Below are 18,389 nucleotides of genomic sequence, written 5' to 3' on the forward strand. Positions count from 1 at the left end.
ATCACTCCAGAACAGAACACAAAAATCACCACTCTCCTCTCAGGCCAAACCCTGAGAGAAACCCTGCTGTTTGCTACTCCGGTGTTTGCTAGTGACTTGCTTTTAAACCTAGCCAAACTGCACTGATCTCCTTTGTAAAATGTTTGGAGATCCACAGACGATGCTATATAAGAGGTTGGTGGTGTTATATTTGCAATACTGTCCATCTCTGTGACCACTGGGTGTCAGATAATAGCTACCTTTTATTTATTTTTGTTATTCTGATGTTATCTGAGAATTTTCACGCCCAAAGCGGGAGGGGGGGGGGGGCGCGCGGGGAGGCTGAGGTGATGCCTGCCTGGATTTGGCTGTCTATGGAAGGCCTGTATAGGGTGGAGACCATGCTTCCAGGTAAATATCTCCCATTAGAACTATTTGTCAGAAATTTGACATGAAGTTTGGAATTTTTCTCAAAAAAGCTCTGCAGTGGGAAGGTCTCTGGCTGGGCTGCCTGTCATTGTGGAGGCAGGAAAACTAGAGGGAATTTCAAGGGGAGGACTGTTCCCCTGCTGCCGGGGACTGATCGGTCTGATTCTGCCCCCAGCCATAAGCAACATGAGGCACCCATTGTAACAGATTTGTGGACCCTAGGACAAGGAAGATCTCTTTATTTGAGTTTGTGTTGTTCTCGTAAAACAAATTTTAATGGGGACCTGAACTTGCCTTTTATAGCATAGATGAGTGTTTTAAGTGTAAACCTTCTTAATAGAAAACATTTCTATGTAAAATCTGAAATACCACTGAATTAGGAAACTAAAGTAGCAAGTAAAATATATCTACTTTAGCAATGTAAAACTATAAAATGGGAAGTAAATAATTAGTAACATGTAAATAAAAATATTTAAATAAAGAAATCAACTTAAATTTTAAATTTTTTTTGATATTTTAAAACAATTTTTATTGACCTTGGTTCATGAGATACCCAGGAACAGTTTGAGATCATCAGTCTGTCTCAGATTTACTCTTCATTACATTTTTTTAAAAAAATGTGCAGTTTTAATTTTGGGCTCAGATGCTCTTTTGAAATTGGACAAGTAAGTCTCATGGTATTTTAATTCCATAACTGCATCAGCATAACTTGTCAGGTTTCTCATGCAATGCTTATTTTAGTACACTTAAGATGTGCTCTGTGCAAACATTTGAATGCCCAAAAGTCAAAAATTCCTTTTGATGATCACTTGTGCTATTGTTGATGCAGTTTTAAATGTTCATTGGAAGGGAACCCCACACAAAAAGGCTTGAATATGAGTGAGGCGAATTAATTCCAAAATTCAAACAAAGAAGAAAAGCTTTCACAATATTTGCCTGGCTATGGGTAATAAAGCCAGATTTCTTCCCCAACAGACATTTCTTTCATTTACATTAAAATACACTACCACTTCACAGAAGTCTAAACTGTAAAGACTCCTTTCAGTGTTGTGCTCTTCAATATATCAGTATGTGTCAGTTGCTCCCAGACAGCTCAAAAAAAGGTTTCATCAATGTGGGCTGGTCTACACTAGAAAATTAGTTCGACAGCACTATCAGTGGAAGAATTCTTCCATCCACCTAGCTACTACCTCTGCAGGAAGTGGATTACCTATGACAATGGGAGAACCCTTCCCATGGGCATAGGTAGTGTCTACACTCACGGGCTCCAGCGGCACAGCTGTAGTGCTATAGCTATGCCACTGTAGTAGTTTAAGAGTAGACAAGTCCTGTGTATTTCGCATGACTACCACAAGAGGCTAGAATACTCTGATTCTTTTCTGTCCCTTCTTCCTCCATCTATGCTATTTATCAGTATTTTGGGGAAGCAGTATTGATTTCACAGAACCCAGTGCAAAATGGCCCCAAACCACAACAGGACCTCTAAGCACTACTTCAACAAACAATTATGTTGTAGTAGATCAGGGACCTGCAACTCCTGGCTCTCAGATTCTGTTCTTAGCTCTGTCAAGGACTTACTTTGAAATCATAACCAGGTCACATTTATACATCTGACTTTATATATAATCTATCTGTACCACTGTTACCTGCCTCACAGGGGTGTCTGTGAGGCTGAGTTAATTGTAAAGCACAGTAGGATCCTCTAAGGCACTAATGCAAGTGTTAAGTATTAATATTTTTAAATGGCCTAGAAGGCAGTATGGTAGGTAGGTCCATTACTGTATTCCTCTCACTACAAAAGGTGACTCAAAGCACTCAATAGGAACAAGGGAGTCTCCAACCACCCTACAAAAATATAGCCAGGAAGAGGTCACAATCTAAGATAGCTTTGAACTTTTACAGAAAATCACAGCACAGATTGCAAAAAATATCTAGCAGGCACTCTGTCAGAAGAAAGTATTGGTGATGCTACTGTCATTTTTCAATTTTTCTGCTACTTACAGAAGACAAAGGCTGAGGACAACTAGAGAATTATCCTTGCAGCACAAAGGATGTGATGCCAAATTAACCTTTCACACCCAACTGCGGACAAACCACTGCATCCTGATTTCAACTCGAGTTTCCATCACTGTGGATCACTGCCTGCCACAAATATTTCCTTAAGCTAACTAAAACTGGTAAATATAGGAAATAAAAGAAAAGAATCCTTATGTTGGAAATTTTATGACAGGAGAAAACTAGAAACACTGTCAAGTTCTTCCATCCCTCCTGCTGGCTGAGTCAACAGTAGTACGTCACAAGATTTCTTTCTTCAAATATTTGTTTAGCTGCTGATACTGGCATCTTTGGTAATTTATTCCATATATTAAGTACTCTCACAGTAAAGAGCTATCAACTAAATTACTTTGCTACCTAACCCTTCCTTTACTTTAGAAATACATTTCTACAGTTAGCATTAATACGAGATTTTTTCTCTTTTTTCTAATCCCTCCAGAATTGCATAAACCTTAATCAGGCCTTTTCTGTCCTATTCCCCTGCAAATAAAGTTCCATCTCATTTCCTTACTCATTTTGATTAAGATTCTAGGGACTGCGTAGCATTTCAGCTGGCTTTTCAGCTGTACCTTCTTCATTTCAACGAAACTTTTAGTAATATCCAAATATGGCCTCATATTATTATTACTGCAAATGTGAGCTCATGTATCCCTAACATTGCCACAAAAGTCTTTCAATTTATAACAATGGGACCCAAATACTTACATGTATCAGTGATGTTTCTTCATACTTTTGCCACTGACACTCAGTTAGCCATTACCTGTCATCCCATCTGCAATCACCTCTCCCTTTTCTATTTTATTCATGATTGTGGAAATGACCTACTGCATAGTCCATCCCAATACAAATACACAATCCCCTGGACGTATTCACTATTAAACTAGTACGGCACTTCATCTTAGCCAAAAGTCTTATGCTGAGCCTCTGTGTACTGTGTTTAGTAAGCCACAATAGGAATTAGGTCTGCTCCAATCTCTAGGGTAGCACAATCTTGAAGACTCCAAGATTTAGAACACCCAAACTTCAGTGAGAGCTAAAACATCCATTAAAACGGAGGATAATAGAACAGCAAGGGTCAGTATGGAGGTTGGATTGAATACCCATTTGAATAGTTTGACCTCCACCACTCTCTGCCTAATAACTTTCACAAATTGAAGGGAAAACATGAGCTTGCTTACTAGTATAAACTGAGTAGCAGCCTACAAAACTGGGACAGTTGCCTAAAGTAGGGGACTATTGACAAACACCACCATGATTTCTTCTCATCTATTTAAGATTACTAGAAAAATATGGTGGTTTTGCCATCCTTCCCCATGCAACCTTTGCCCATTTAGGATGACTTGCAGTTACAGTATCTTCAGGAGGGGCCATGTATAGAATTTTCATGTTTACTCAGTCAGATGCAACACACAGAGGAAACAACATATGTATTTCCACCTACTCCATCCTGCTCTGTTTAATATTACACACTTTAAAAGAACATTCAGGTTGTAAAATCAAGCACTCAGAAGTTAGGAAATGCCAGAACTGAAGTGATCTGTGCAACCTTAATTTATCTCCTCTGAGCACATGCATTATGATACAGTCTTTAATATGACCACATACATACTATTTTTTCCACAGGACCCCGCCTCATTCCATGTACAGGATAGACAGTGCTTAATGAATAGGCAGATTTTCATTATTTCATTTTATGTCATTTTTTAATGTGTAGCCCCCAGGCCTTATTTACCATACACCATCCAAACCCTAAAGAAAAAAACAGCATACTTTGATGGTAAAGTAGAAAAAGGATATTTCCTGGAGTCTTTTAAAAGGGTGTTTTGTCTCATGCAGGCATTCAAAACCAGATTTAAATCCAAAACCAGACTTTTAAGAATCTTAGGTGAGTAGTTAGCACAGTCACCGTAAGGAACCTGACGTCCTGATGTGATGAAATCCTCCTACGTAATCTCGAGGATGCTGAAAGAAAATTGCTGCTGCTATCTACACCCTGAGTATACCAGTCAGCAGACCAAGAGATAAATCAAGGTTGAGGCATTCTGCAGGAAGCCTAGAAGTGTCTGGGTAATGGGGAAGTACTTCCTTCATTGCACCAATGCGAGAATCTTTCACAAACTTGGGTGGAAATTCTTCCTGCAAACCAGCATGGAACTGATCACCCTATTTTAAAAATGCGTCCCCTTCACACATTCCCTCTCCAAAGTGAGGCTGTCCGATCTAGACCTTTCTTGATTCTTTATTATCCTGGACATGAGGGGCACAGGAGGTAACATATACAGGATGGAGTTTGGCCAAATTAGGAAGGGAGCATTAGTAGCCACTGTCTTTGTTCTCTTTTCCTCGAGAAAAACTTGGGGACTTTGTTGTTTGGTATAATGTGAGTAAACGCAGCAATGGCATTCCCAAGGAAACTCCCAGCTGATGGAAGACCTCTGGTTGAAGGAGCCATTCTCTGTGGTCTAGCTTGCTTATGCTTAACAAGCTAGTTCTGATGTTTTCTCATTTATGCTGAATGTGCACTATGAATTCTTTATTCACCTCATTTTTTTCTGTAGAGAGGCAGACCTGATCCCTATCTACTTGTTGACATAAGATATTGCATTTTCCATCATAATCAGCACTGTGCTACTGGGGAGAAAGTCCACCAGTAAGCACAGGACACATAGATGATCACTCAGTTCCACCTAATTAATACTGTGATATTTTCTGTCCCCAACCACATTCCCTGAATTGACCTGCTCTTTACATGGGCGCCCCAGCATTATATGGTGTCAATGATGGTGGGGACACACAGGATCCTTTATGGCTTGCCCTCCTACGAAATTTTCTTTACCAGTGAAAAAAGTGCATCAGCATTCAAACCAGGGTTGACTTATACAATAAATAGGACAGAGGTTTGTAGGGGTCTCAATGCTTGGACCACTGCAAAATACCTATGCAAGATACCACCGTCCCTAGGGCATTCATAAGGGCTAACAGCAACATCCTGTGGGAGCCAACAATTTATTGGACTACTTTCCTCAATTAGAGTTTAAGAACCACAGCCAATGGCATTCCTGACATCTTCTCTTATGGGGAGGCAGAGCACAATGAATCTTGGAAAAGTGATTAGCACTTTTTCTTGAATCCCGTTTTGCTCTAGTTTTCTTAAGATAGGAAACTTGGCAGACCATTGTTCCATTCTCTTCAACATACACCGGTTTGACCTTGGAAGAGGTGCAAAGCAAAGAAAGGGACCAAAGCTATAGTTTCCCCCACCATGCCTCCCTTTACATGGATGTAGAGTCAGGTCAAAATATGAGGGGCTGGATGACTGAAGAAGTGGTCCAGAGTAGTGGCAGCAGAAGCTGAATGAACATTCTTCTCTGTTGAAATAGAGAGCCACCTTCGCACTTCTGTCAGTGTAGCTTAGGGACAGAGGCTGCTGCCAGGGGATCTTCATGCCCAAGTCAAGATGCAAAGAAGTCAGTATGTCACGTAAAAACTGATTGGGACTTGACAGACCAAGCAAGCATACCATACATTCGTAGCTCAAAGTAACTCAGGGCACCAGCCAATTGGTGTAGGACCAACTGGGATAGAGTACAAAGAACACTTTGTTTTGGAAAATGATTTCTTTGATTTCACTGTTTTGTATCACTGGATACTGCTGGAACATGGTAGGGCCCCAATAACTGCAAGTTCCCTTCAGAAACTTAACCAAATTAAACTGATTTGTCCGCAAAAGGAAAAGAATTTTACACTTATAATTTCAGGCTCCAAATGCTGGAAAAGAGTTTAAAATGATCGGTTCTCAAACATCTGCCATGTTCCTGGGTCTAAAGGAAGAATTATGTGGAAGGGAATTCCAAGGGTAGCCCCTTACACTGTCACAAAGTGACTAATTATTTTAAAGACAGATGCCACAGAAAAGACTAGGGGACATCAGGATGGAAAAAGCCAAGGTAGATATCAATGAACAGAAAGCTAACTAGAGGGAGGAGGAAGAACTATAATATCAATCCAACAGTATGTACCAATGGCAATCAGACTAAATATTAGCGAACTATAATAATAAATTAACCAAAAAGCCATTTGGTGCAGCCAGTTAGTCTGTTCATCAGAACAAGGATGCCACTAACAGCTCAGCTAAACACAGCAATAGGGACTAGTAACAAAAAACCTTTAGAGGCTATCAACGAAAGACTAGCTTTTAAAAGGCACTGAGGGATACTCATACTTCAAGATGATGAGAAATGGAGGTTATTTCAAATGGTAGGGGTGCAACTAAAGACTAGTCTTAAGAGAAACATCCAAAGAACATTGCAGAAAAATATTGCAATAATTCACGAATTAATCTATAAAAAAAAGATTGAAGTAAGATATGAAAACTCATAGCCAAGAATAGAGAAGCTGATGAAAATGTAAAGACTTTTTAGACTGCTCTTTACATTCTCGAAGTGTTTGCCTCAATAAGGTGAAAGCCCCTTCAGAAACATTCTCATGGTTAAGCTCTCACATAGACATCCAGGGCCTCTAACAACTGAATGACAATATATCAAAGTAAAAAGACTCTTTCCAGCAGCCAAACATTCCTTCAGGAGAAACATTCTGTAATTCTGAACATGTACAAGTCACTGTGGAAACAAAAATTTCAGTGCAGGATGTTTTTGAAACTGCAGAACCTGATACCTTATTATTCCACCCCAGGATAGAGATCAGAGATGCCCTTAATAACAGCAGGCTCAAAGTGGGAGCATAAATCTTACATAGCCCACTACTGCCCAGTTGCATTGAAAAGGTATTTTTGAGAAGTTGTTTTCAACTCTTGTAATCAGAATACTCTAGCTCCCTCAAACAGAGAAGAGTCATCCCATGCCAAAAACAAGTTTCTGCTATTAGCTCCAAAAATTCCTCCCTCAACATTCAAGGCTTTTTTAACCTTGGAGAAAACTGAGTACTCTCATTTTGGCTTCCAGCAAAGAGAAAAGTTGCTACCTAATTTTAAATGCTTTAGCAACTCTGACATACAACCTACCATAAGAATTCATGGAAGAGTAACTACAGGTGGTATGGTCATCTGGTCCAAATGTCTACCAACAAGCCTGTGAGAATCATCTTTGACTCTGACCCAATGAAAGCAAGATGTAAAAGACCCCCCCCGGATGATCTAAAACATGATGGTTGGACAACATCAGACCCCTGGCTCAGGACAGAACATAATAGAGGTGCATAATATGTACAGAGGCCTCTTGATTGTCCAAGCAACAGCATGAGAACTAACCAAGATCTGCAGCATTCTTCCAAGGTAAATTCTATATTCAATACCATAAAAGCCAGCAATGATTGTGACCTGCAATGAATGTGTCATGTGTTTTCTTGCCAGAAGTCAGAAGGGACTTCTTCTGTATGAATTGCAAGCTGGTGGCTGCGTTGAAAGAAAAGATTTGTGGCCAAGTATAGACATTACAGATCATTAGAGAGGCTGAATAGCTGGACTACCAGATTTGGGATGCATCATTACCCTAGATTCAAGAAAGAAAGGGACTGATGACTAAGGAATAAAAATGTGGAAAGGGAGCTTGGCAGTTTGTAATAAGTTCTTCTTTTGTAAGAACTTATAGGATGCACATTTTATACTGTAAGGTAATTAATCGCTGGAACATACCAAGGCTTGTGTTAGATTCTCAATCACTGGAAATCTTTAAGTCAAGATTGGATGTTTTTCTAAAAAATATGGTCTAGTTAAACTAGAGCTATTTGACTTGAAGCAAGAACTAATGATTCAAAGTCGTATAGCTTTCTTTACACAGGTGGTCATACAAGATCAACAGTGGTCTTTTTTTAACCTTAAAATCTATGAACTTCAGTTATTGCCCACCTACTGATAGGCACACAACAGCACAAACAGAGTTTCTGCAGCTGTTACTCTCCTGCAGTGGGCTCAGGGTTCATACAATACGTGAATGAAACTATATTCTCCTATGAAAGAAAAAACATCCAGAAGACACCTTAAAGTAAATAGCAAACTGGCAGGCTATTTCTCTTTACGGAAGTAAAGATTTAGCTCTCATTTTTGTCTTCTGCCTACCTAGAGTTCACTATAGAAATCGTAGCTTTCTTCCAGACGAAAAATGGCTTTTCAATCCCACTAACTCACAAAAGCAGCAGGCATGTTACATCCATATATGGGAAAAGGTAGACACTGAACAACTGAATGAACATGCCTGATATGTAACAAAGCAGACAAATTCCCCTACAGAACCTCTTTTCCCTGCACATGGCTACCAAAATCTCTCTCTGGAAGAAATTATACCATAGAAGATAAGCAACAGTGAAGAAGGGATGGATCAGGCAGCCAATGTCTTTTACACACATCAGAATACCTCTTAACATGGGACTTGTGCCTGGCTGTTCTTTCAAGCTTTCAGTCAGGAGATAAAGGCTTTATTTTGATGAAATAGTGTATGTTCCACAAGCTTAAATAACAGTATTCTAGAAATATTTTCATGTTTAAAAATTTGTACTGGGACTATTTTTCTAACCCTTAACCTGTAATGTTAAATGCCCCAGTTACCATGAGTACAAATGAACAGATCTCAAAGGGAAAGAAAAAATTACTAAACTTCAAACCTCTGAAAATGTCCTAGTAACTCTTCTATGAAGGGTTAAAAGGTCGAAACAGCAGACTGGACTTCTACATAGAGTGCTTCCGCCGACGTGCACGGGCTGAAATTGTGGAAAAGCAGCATCACTTGCCCCATAACCTCAGCCATGCGGAACGCAATGCCATCCACAGCCTCAGAAACAACTCTGACATCATAATCAAAAAGGCTGACAAAGGAGGTGCTGTTGTCATCATGAATAGGTCGGAATATGAACAAGAGGCTGCTCGGCAGCTCTCCAACACGAGTTTCTACAAGCCATTACCCTATGATCCCACTGAGAGTTACCAAAAGCAACTACAGCATTTGCTCAAGAAACTTCCTGAAAAAGCACAAGATCAAATCCGCACAGACACACCCCTGGAACCCCGACCTGGGATATTCTATCTACTACCCAAGATCCATAAACCTGGAAATCCTGGGCGCCCCATCATCTCAGGCATTGGCACCCTGACAGCAGGATTGTCTGGCTATGTAGACTCCCTCCTCAGGCCCTACGCTACCAGCACTCCCAGCTACCTTCGAGACACCACTGACTTCCTGAGGAAACTTCAATCCATCGGTGATCTTCCCGAAAACAGCATCCTAGCCACTATGGATGTAGAAGCCCTCTACACCAACATTCCACACAAAGATGGACTACAAGCCGTCAAGAACACTATCCCCGATAATGTCACGGCTAACCTGGTGGCTGAACTTTGTGACTTTGTCCTTACCCATAACTATTTCACATTTGGGGACAATGTATACCTTCAGATCAGCGGCACTGCTATGGGTACCCGCATGGCCCCACAGTATGCCAACATTTTTATGGCTGATTTAGAACAACGCTTCCTCAGCTCTCGTCCCCTAAAGCCCCTACTCTACTTGCGCTATATTGATGACATCTTCATCATCTGGACCCATGGAAAAGAAGCCCTTGAGGAATTCCACCATGATTTCAACAATTTCCATCCCACCACCAACCTCAGCCTGGTCCAGTCCACACAAGAGATCCACTTCCTGGACACTACAGTGCTAATAAACAATGGTCACATAAACACCACCCTATACCGGAAACCTACTGACCGCTATTCCTACCTGCATGCCTCCAGCTTTCACCCTGACCACACCACACGATCCATCGTCTACAGCCAAGCTCTGCGATACAACCGCATTTGCTCCAACCCCTCAGACAGAGACAAACACCTACAAGATCTCTGTCAAGCTTTCTTACAACTACAATACCCACCTGCAGAAGTAAAGAAACAGATTGATAGAGCCAGAAGAGTTCCCAGAAGTTACCTACTACAGGACAGGCCTAACAAAGAAAATAACAGAACGCCACTAGCCGTCACCTTCAGCCCCCAACTAAAACCCCTCCAACGCATTATTAAGGATCTACAACCTATCCTAAAGGATGACCCAACACTCTCACAAGTCTTGGGAGACAGGCCAGTCCTTGCCTACAGACAGCCCCGCAACCTGAAGCAAATACTCACCAACAACCACATACCACACAACAGAACCACTAACCCAGGAACTTATCCTTGCAACAAAGCCCGTTGCCAATTGTGCCCACATATCTATTCAGGGGACACCATCACAGGGCCTAATAACATCAGCCACACTATCAGAGGCTCGTTCACCTGCACATCCACCAATGTGATCTATGCCATCATGTGCCAGCAATGCCCCTCTGCCATGTACATTGGTCAAACTGGACAGTCTCTACGTAAAAGAATAAATGGACACAAATCAGATGTCAAGAATTATAACATTCATAAACCAGTCGGAGAACACTTCAATCTCTCTGGTCACGCAATCACAGACATGAAGGTCGCTATCTTAAAACAAAAAAACTTCAAATCCAGACTCCAGCGAGAAACTGCTGAATTGGAATTCATTTGCAAATTGGATACTATTAATTTAGGCTTAAATAGAGACTGGGAGTGGCTAAGTCATTATGCAAGGTAGCCTGTTTCCTCTTGTTTTTTCCTAACCCCCCCCCCCCCCCCAGATGTTCTGGTTTAACTTGGATTTAAACCTGGAGAATGGTCAGTTTAGATGAGCTATTACCAGCAGGAGAGTGAGTTTGTGTGTGTATGGGGGTGGGGGGGATGTGAGAAAACCTTGATCTATGCAGGAAATAGCCCGACTCGATTATGTAAAGAGTTGTCACTTTGGATGGGCTAGCACCAGCAGGAGAATGAATTTGTGTGGGGGGGTGGAGGGTGAGAAAACCTGGATTTGTGCTGGAAATGGCCCACCTGTTGATCACTTTAGATAAGCTATTACCAGCAGGACAGTGGGGTGGGAGGAGGTATTGTTTCATGATTTCTGTGTGTATATAAAGTCTGCTGCAGTTTCCACGGTAAACATCTGATGAAGTGAGCTGTAGCTCACGAAAGCTCATGCTCAAATAAATTGGTTAGTCTCTAAGGTGCCACAAGTACTCCTTTTCTTCTATGAATAAATATGCCATTATTTTAAGAATGGACTGCTTGGGTCCTTCAAGAACTAGAAGCAAACACAACCCATCAGAAATCTGGGAAGCTCCAATTTCCAAATAATATAAAGCTCCCATTTCTATCCTTGCAGTGTTCTAAGATATTAAACCTTAAATCTGTCATTGATCCAGGATTGAACAGGGACCATCCCTGGGTCTCAGGACATTGAGAGACTGCAGCATGGAGAAGATTCCACATCTGATGGGAAGGGAAGGAAGGAAATGTTTTGTCAGGTTGAGGGATTTTTTTGTATTATTATGGTGTGAAAGTTTGGAAGGTCCCAACAGAGAGGTACTGATGTATTAGTAGGCAGAGTGCTGGCTAAGTGGTCAAAAGGTAAATTATATTTACCATGTACTGTATCACATGCATATCAACACTATGTGCAAAAACGCACACACACAACTTGAACAAACCATGCCTGCCAGCAATCAGGAGGCTGAAGAGACAAAAAGCTCAGATTTTAAACATTTGATCGTTCAAGAAAATATAGCAATTCTACTCTTTTGGTAACCAATACAAATATTTAATTGAAGTTAAGAAGCATTGCCTGACCCTTCAAAAACCATCTGTTGATCACATGTGCACTTCAATATCTTGGTTGCGCTGACAGACAGTGCATCCAGCCTGAAAGCTAAAGTTTGAAGCTGATTTGAAGCTTCAGAGAAGCATGTGGGTAGCACAGAAAGAGCAAAAAAAAAAAAAAAAAAAGCCACCTATCCATATTTACATGCCTTTTCCAAATTTGGTGCTTAAGGAAAAACAACATTTTAAATAAAACTTATTTTTTCACTGCAAGTATATTATCTGCTTAATGTCTCCATTTGATTGATCCCTAATGTTCCAGGAGAGGCAGCATGCTATCCAACCTACTCACTATTAAACTTTTCTATAAATGTTGTCTAGATTCAGCAATGGTCTAAGACCACCTAACCACATATACATTTCGTAAAGATCAACATGATCATGCTTCCTTACAGCATGATCAGATTCCTTACAGATTCAGCATTGCTATGAACCAAAACTATGTCAGAGAAAAAAGGACAAGAGTACTTGTGGCACCTTAGACACTAACAAATTTATTAGAGCATAAGCTTTCATGGGCTACAGCCCACTTCATCGGATGCATAGATGCATCGGAGAAAAAAGGAAATCTTAAATTAGAAGATCAATTCTGTTTGACAAAATTCTAAAGGCCATAGACTTATAGCTTTTTTTATTTTTTTAAACATCTTCTAAAACTAAGGTAATTTAACCATCCCTTATGTTCAAGAAAGATGAGGTGTCAATAAAGGATATCAACATTGTAATAAAATCTATCCAGGGACTATATGGTATGCATATGAAAATAAAAAGATATACTCATAGTGGGAAGGGCAAGGAGACCTCAAGATGACAGTAAAAAGATGGCGTAAGTCAGCCAGTCTTGGCTCCACAAGCAGGGCTGGATTTGTCCTTAACTAGATTCTGTACAAAATTTAAGCCCTACACCTACCTACACAGAATCTGAGAGCTTCATTAAAAAGGGTCTCTTGAAATACAAGTGTTGGCATCGAACAAACCAACTCCTGCAAGCTTACTGGAAGATAATGTAAACGGGAACAAATTAAACAAATGTTATTAATGCAATGGACAGATCCCAGCTGCACAGATCACAGAAAAATCCCTGGTCCAGAGCCTAAAGAGAGAAACCTGTTTAATTACAGATTAATCCTATTAAACTAATCTTCCTGATAAAGGGTGAAATGACCAACTCCAGAAGGCTATAGAGAGTATAATGAATGCAGAGTTTAATTAGGGCATACTGCTAGCTGACTATAATTATTAATTAACATTCCCAGTTTCTACATCTCATTGCATGTTTCACTTGGCTTTTAAATTGCACCCTTCCTTTTTTGGACCAAAGTTATACAATCCCAGCATTGTGACAATAATTACAGTGGGCGCCTAAAGAAGAGTCCTGGCAATATCCTTAAGTGTTTAATTAGGGTCCCGGTGAGGGGAAGGAGGGGAGAAATGATGTAGAAAAATTAGTGTTCTCTAATCTCTACACACGTTCTTTATAACATAATCTGACTGTTCCATTCCAAAGAATTTGAGTTACTGAACAAGCCAGCCATAGGCTATATGTTGCCTTCAAGATTTTCATAATGACTGGAAGTTCAGAAACATCAAGTCTTGAAATAACTCACTTTAAATCATGCTGACCTAGAAATAGAAAGAATGCATCTTAGACACGTGCCAGTCACTTTATTTTTTGTGGCACTCTCCCCCATACCCAAAGCTAAAACAAGGATTGGCTAAAGGAGTGAGTATGCCAGTAGAGCTTCAAGAGACTCTAATCACATTTGAAGTAGAGCAAACATTTTCTTTAAAAGATGTGAGATGGATGAAAACTCAATAGGGAAATATCCTGATTGGTGTGAAAAAACAAACCAGATTAGGGGTAAACTCTGGGACTGCACACAGGACTGATTTACTATGTGAAAAAAAAAGGTTTTTCTTAAAGGAGAAGACAGATGGTTCCCCAACTCAACTGGCTAAAGCAATAGCTAGAAGGTATAAAGAACAGCAATCAAAAGGGATGGAGGTTATTTTCTCAAAAGGAGGAACAAAGACTTCAGAATTAACATGAGATTCCAAGGAGATACCGCTAGTCTCGCTGGTGTGGGTTTAGATGGGAAGCTATACTGAATTTTTTTAACTAGAGAGCTCACTATAAAGTCCTCAACCATAATAACTTCTTGTGATAATTAGGCCTACCAATTAACCTTAATTGTAAGCTCAACAGTAAAAAGTTCATAGTGCCACAATAACCTATAATAAACCTGCTGATGGGAAAAGTTGCAAAAGGGAGACAGGAAGACTGAATTAGGACAAATCAACAGGCATACAGATATAATTCTGGGACTGTATTAAGATCATGCCTGGTAAACAAGAACAGTGTCAAACTGAAAACCAATTAACCAAAATTAGCATGTCAGAAATGAGGCCTAATTGGTGGACAAAATAATGAGGGGAACCTTTTTGGGGTTTTTTTAAAAAAAAAAAGGACCGTGGGAGTAAAATCAGCTACTGAAGTGACCTTCACAGTCATGGCTGCCATCTTCACCCTGGTCTGGGAAACCATTCCTTCGTCATCCTGAGAAGTGTCCGCACCCAACTGGGCCAGAGAAAGGGAACCAAATGACATTATCACTTCCACAAACTCTGGCTGAATCCTGAACACCATCTGGGATGTGAGATTGTCTCCCCTCACCCTATATATCCTTTTCCTTCCCTACCTTATTTCTTTACTTTGCTATCTCTCTTCTTTTTCATTCCGTCTAACAAGAGTCCAGCTTAGTCAGCCAGGACTGTATATTTTACGACACTACTGTAAACCTATGACCAGAAAGAGGCAGCTAAAAGCCATTGCCTAAACAGCTTGTCTCCCTCACCAACAAAAGTTAGCCCAATAAAAGATATTACTTACCCACCTTGTCTATCTAAGGGTATGTCTATACTACCCGCCGGATCGGCGGGCAGCAATCGATCGGTGAGCAGCCAGGCTAGACGCGATAAATCGACCCCCGAGCGCTCTCCTGTCGACTTCTGTACACTCCTGTACTCCACCACCGGGAGAGGCACAGGCAGAGTCGACGGGGGAGCGGCAGCAGTCGACTCACAGCAGTGAAGACACTGCAGTGAGTAGGTTTAAGTATGTCAACTTCAGCTACGTTAGTCACGTAGCTGAAGTTGCGTAACTTAGATTGATTATTCCCTGCAGCGTAGACCAGGCCTTAGAGACTGTCAAGCAAATTTCCTTCTAAAAACTCTTTCCAGCTAAAGGAAAGGGGAACAGGGGATACTGTTAAAATGAAATCCTTATTTAACACTTTACATTTCAAACTGCTTTTCCTTTTCTGTGTCTTTAATAAAAGTTCAAAAGTATTTTGAATTATATGTGTACCATAGTACTAACCAGGCTGAGGCCTCTGTATACCAAACCCCAAACCATGTTTAAAACTGTTTAATGCTGGACAGTGAATTGCTTTTGTTAACACCTCTGGCCCAGTAGAACAAACCCCAATACCCCCTAAATGAAAAGTTGATCTTTATGGGTGCCAGAAGATAAATCTAGATTCCTAAAATTCTCTACCGCTGATTCACTTTATAGCTGGACAAGTCATTACAAATGAGTAAAACTGCAGCACAGAAAGTTTAAGGTCCAGTCTGCCCTACTAAATCAGAGGTTAACTGTTGTTAAATGGCTGCAGCCCAAATGGTTTGATTTAGTTTGTGTAAATATGGACAGATTGCATTATCACGCTAAAACAAAACAAAAAAAAAAATCACATATTTGTCATAAAACACCAATGGCAGAAGGCATCAAATAGGCACAAACTACCGATAAGAAGCCAGCTTAAAGCTAAAAGTTGAGTGCTAACTTATTTGAGGTAAATGATGTATCTAATCTTGTCAGGCACTCCAACCTTGTCTATACTAGAAGTTGTACTCCATTGCTGACAACAGGTGCAGCTGAACAAGTGCTGAATAAAGTATAACAGCAAGCACAGCCAAGGACAAACTGTTCAGAACCATTTCAGAAATCCCCAGACCTGCAATTTTTAGCCAGTTTCTAAAATGATACCAAATACACTTTGGCTTCACTTAGACAATATTCAGCAGAAGTTGAACAGTACCCTCTGTTAGGAACTGATACTTTTTTTAACACACATAAACACATAAAATGCTTCAGATATTACAGCAATAAGCACTACAGAAATATCAATAAAGATCAATTAAGAATAACCTGATATTTAAAGGGAAATAAATTAACTGGTTAATATCAATCCACACCCAAATACTACATGACACCCAACAGCACAACAGGTGACCCATGCTCAGAGGGCTTGGTATTCTGCTAGCGTAGAATTTTGTTCAACAAGTAGCATTATGGTTTGAAAATACTTATTTTTTTTAAAACTTCTTCCATTACCTAGGGAAAGCCCCCAACCCATTCTACCTAACTAACTTAGAGGTGGAATCCAATGTAGAGTCCAAGAGTAAAACAGAAACAACCCACTGATTCAGTCCTACACACACACACACACACACACACACACACACACACAAAGTTCAACAATGACCTTGCATAACTTACCTGGTTTTCTTCCTGTACCACTCTATACTGCTCCTTCCAAATGGTGATTTTTGAAGCTTCATCTTTTCTTAAGGCTCTCTCCTTCTTTAGCTCAGGACTCCAGAAGGTCTTGATGCTGTTCATGGAGGAGCTCAGCTTGCTTTCTTTCACCTCCACATCCTTGCGTAACAAATCATTTTCTCGTAGCACCTCTTTGAGCTGTGTCTGCAGATCCATTATAGTGTTATCCCTGGCCTGGCGCAGTGAGTGAGGCACAGTGGATGCCATGCTCACTGGAGGGAGGTGGTGGTCTCCAAATGCAATAGTATCACTGGCAACCCCACTACTGGCAATATTGGGGCTGCTACCCATAGCAGTCATCCTAACACCATAAGGCAGCCGCCCCCCGGATCGGCCAAGAGTCATGGTGCTTTTAGGGGTGTCGGCACCCACGTTCTCATGGTCACTTAGATACATAGGGCCAGATGTGGCATAGGCAGCATTTAAGGATTGAATATTTTCCATGGAAAGTGTTTTCCCACTCCCACCCCCAGCATTGCTTCCAGAGCTCCCACCTGTGCTGTTGGTTCGACGATGACCTAAGCGCGGTGATCTTGGCAACCTTGGTGAACGCCCAGGACTCTGATTGCTTGGTTCAACTTTACCAACTGACCGAGCACTTCCATACATGATTGAACTGGTGGCGTGAGGTGACTATATAGGTGTCAAGCAGGAATGAGATAGAGATACTGTGAGGTTTTTCTATGGTTGCAAGTCAGCTTAAGGCCAATCACAATTTATAATAGATCCAGTTGTCCATTTCTGAAGTCACGTACTCATGGTGTTCGAGATTATATCTGTATCAATTAAAAAAAACAAAAAACAAAAAACACACATTCAATACCCAATATCTCAAAATATATATATCTCCACTTTGACCCACACAAGTGGAAAGTGTCCTCTATTAGTTACTTCCCAATTGCTCCATAATACTTCCAACTAGTTACAGCTGTCAAAAATGTAATTTTTCAAAACCTCAATAATCAAACTTAAAGTGAGTTTTATGGTTATAGGTTCTTTCTCTATGCTGTCATCACTGTAAAATGACAAACCCAAAAGAGATGCCTCCATCATTTTTCAGACCGTTTATTTTGCTATGGGCATGGTCTAAACTCCAAAAGAACAATCTAATCTTTTTCCCCTTTCAAATTGCTCCCCTCCCTCCCTAAACTGTAGCTTCTGTCAGGAAACTCAATTTCATAAACAAACTTGAACCCACTCGACAAATATGAATCTTTCTCAGGCAAGTGCCTCAGGTTCTGCAACTTGAGATTTCATTTAAAAATAAAGTCTCTAGACCCCATGGCTGTAAAAATGATCCTCCAAATATGAACCTAGTGTAAACTAATGCAGTGCTGTTTTTTTAAATTCACTTGCAGACAGTTCCAGGGCCTCGGTCACTCCTCAGAGAGAGTCTTATCCGTCTACACTGCCGCCATTCAGAACTCTGTGGTCAGCAGTGACACTGACAAGAGTCAAGTCATTGCTGCCAGTGAAGCTCTAAGCAGCAATAGATGCAGACACTAGAACTATTATGCTGTGAGGACTCCCTCCACAAACAACAAGGCATGATAAGGAAAGCAGATCCCCCACCATCATCCTTGG

General features: G+C 40.6%; 1 protein-coding gene across 17 annotated transcripts in view; it reads right to left on the reverse strand.

Annotated features, from left to right (window-relative positions):
- The window catches only part of ERC1 (ELKS/RAB6-interacting/CAST family member 1), a 546,952-nt gene that overhangs the window by 506,194 nt on the left and 22,369 nt on the right, over positions 1-18,389 (reverse strand). For 15 of the 17 annotated variants that reach the window (XR_012155892.1, XR_012155894.1, XM_073320595.1 and 12 more), the window contains exon 2: positions 16,746-17,581. Coding sequence is in view for 14 of the 17 variants with exons in the window: in XM_073320595.1 (XP_073176696.1) it covers positions 16,746-17,414 (669 nt within the window). In the remaining 3 variants the exon portion in view is untranslated. Of the gene's footprint in view, positions 1-16,745; positions 17,582-18,389 lie in introns of those variants that run through there. The other 2 variants (XM_073320553.1, XM_073320577.1) reach the window with 2 other exon arrangements.

The sequence above is a fragment of the Lepidochelys kempii genome, chromosome 1 (assembly GCF_965140265.1).
Source record: "Lepidochelys kempii isolate rLepKem1 chromosome 1, rLepKem1.hap2, whole genome shotgun sequence".
NCBI lineage: Eukaryota > Metazoa > Chordata > Testudines > Cheloniidae > Lepidochelys > Lepidochelys kempii.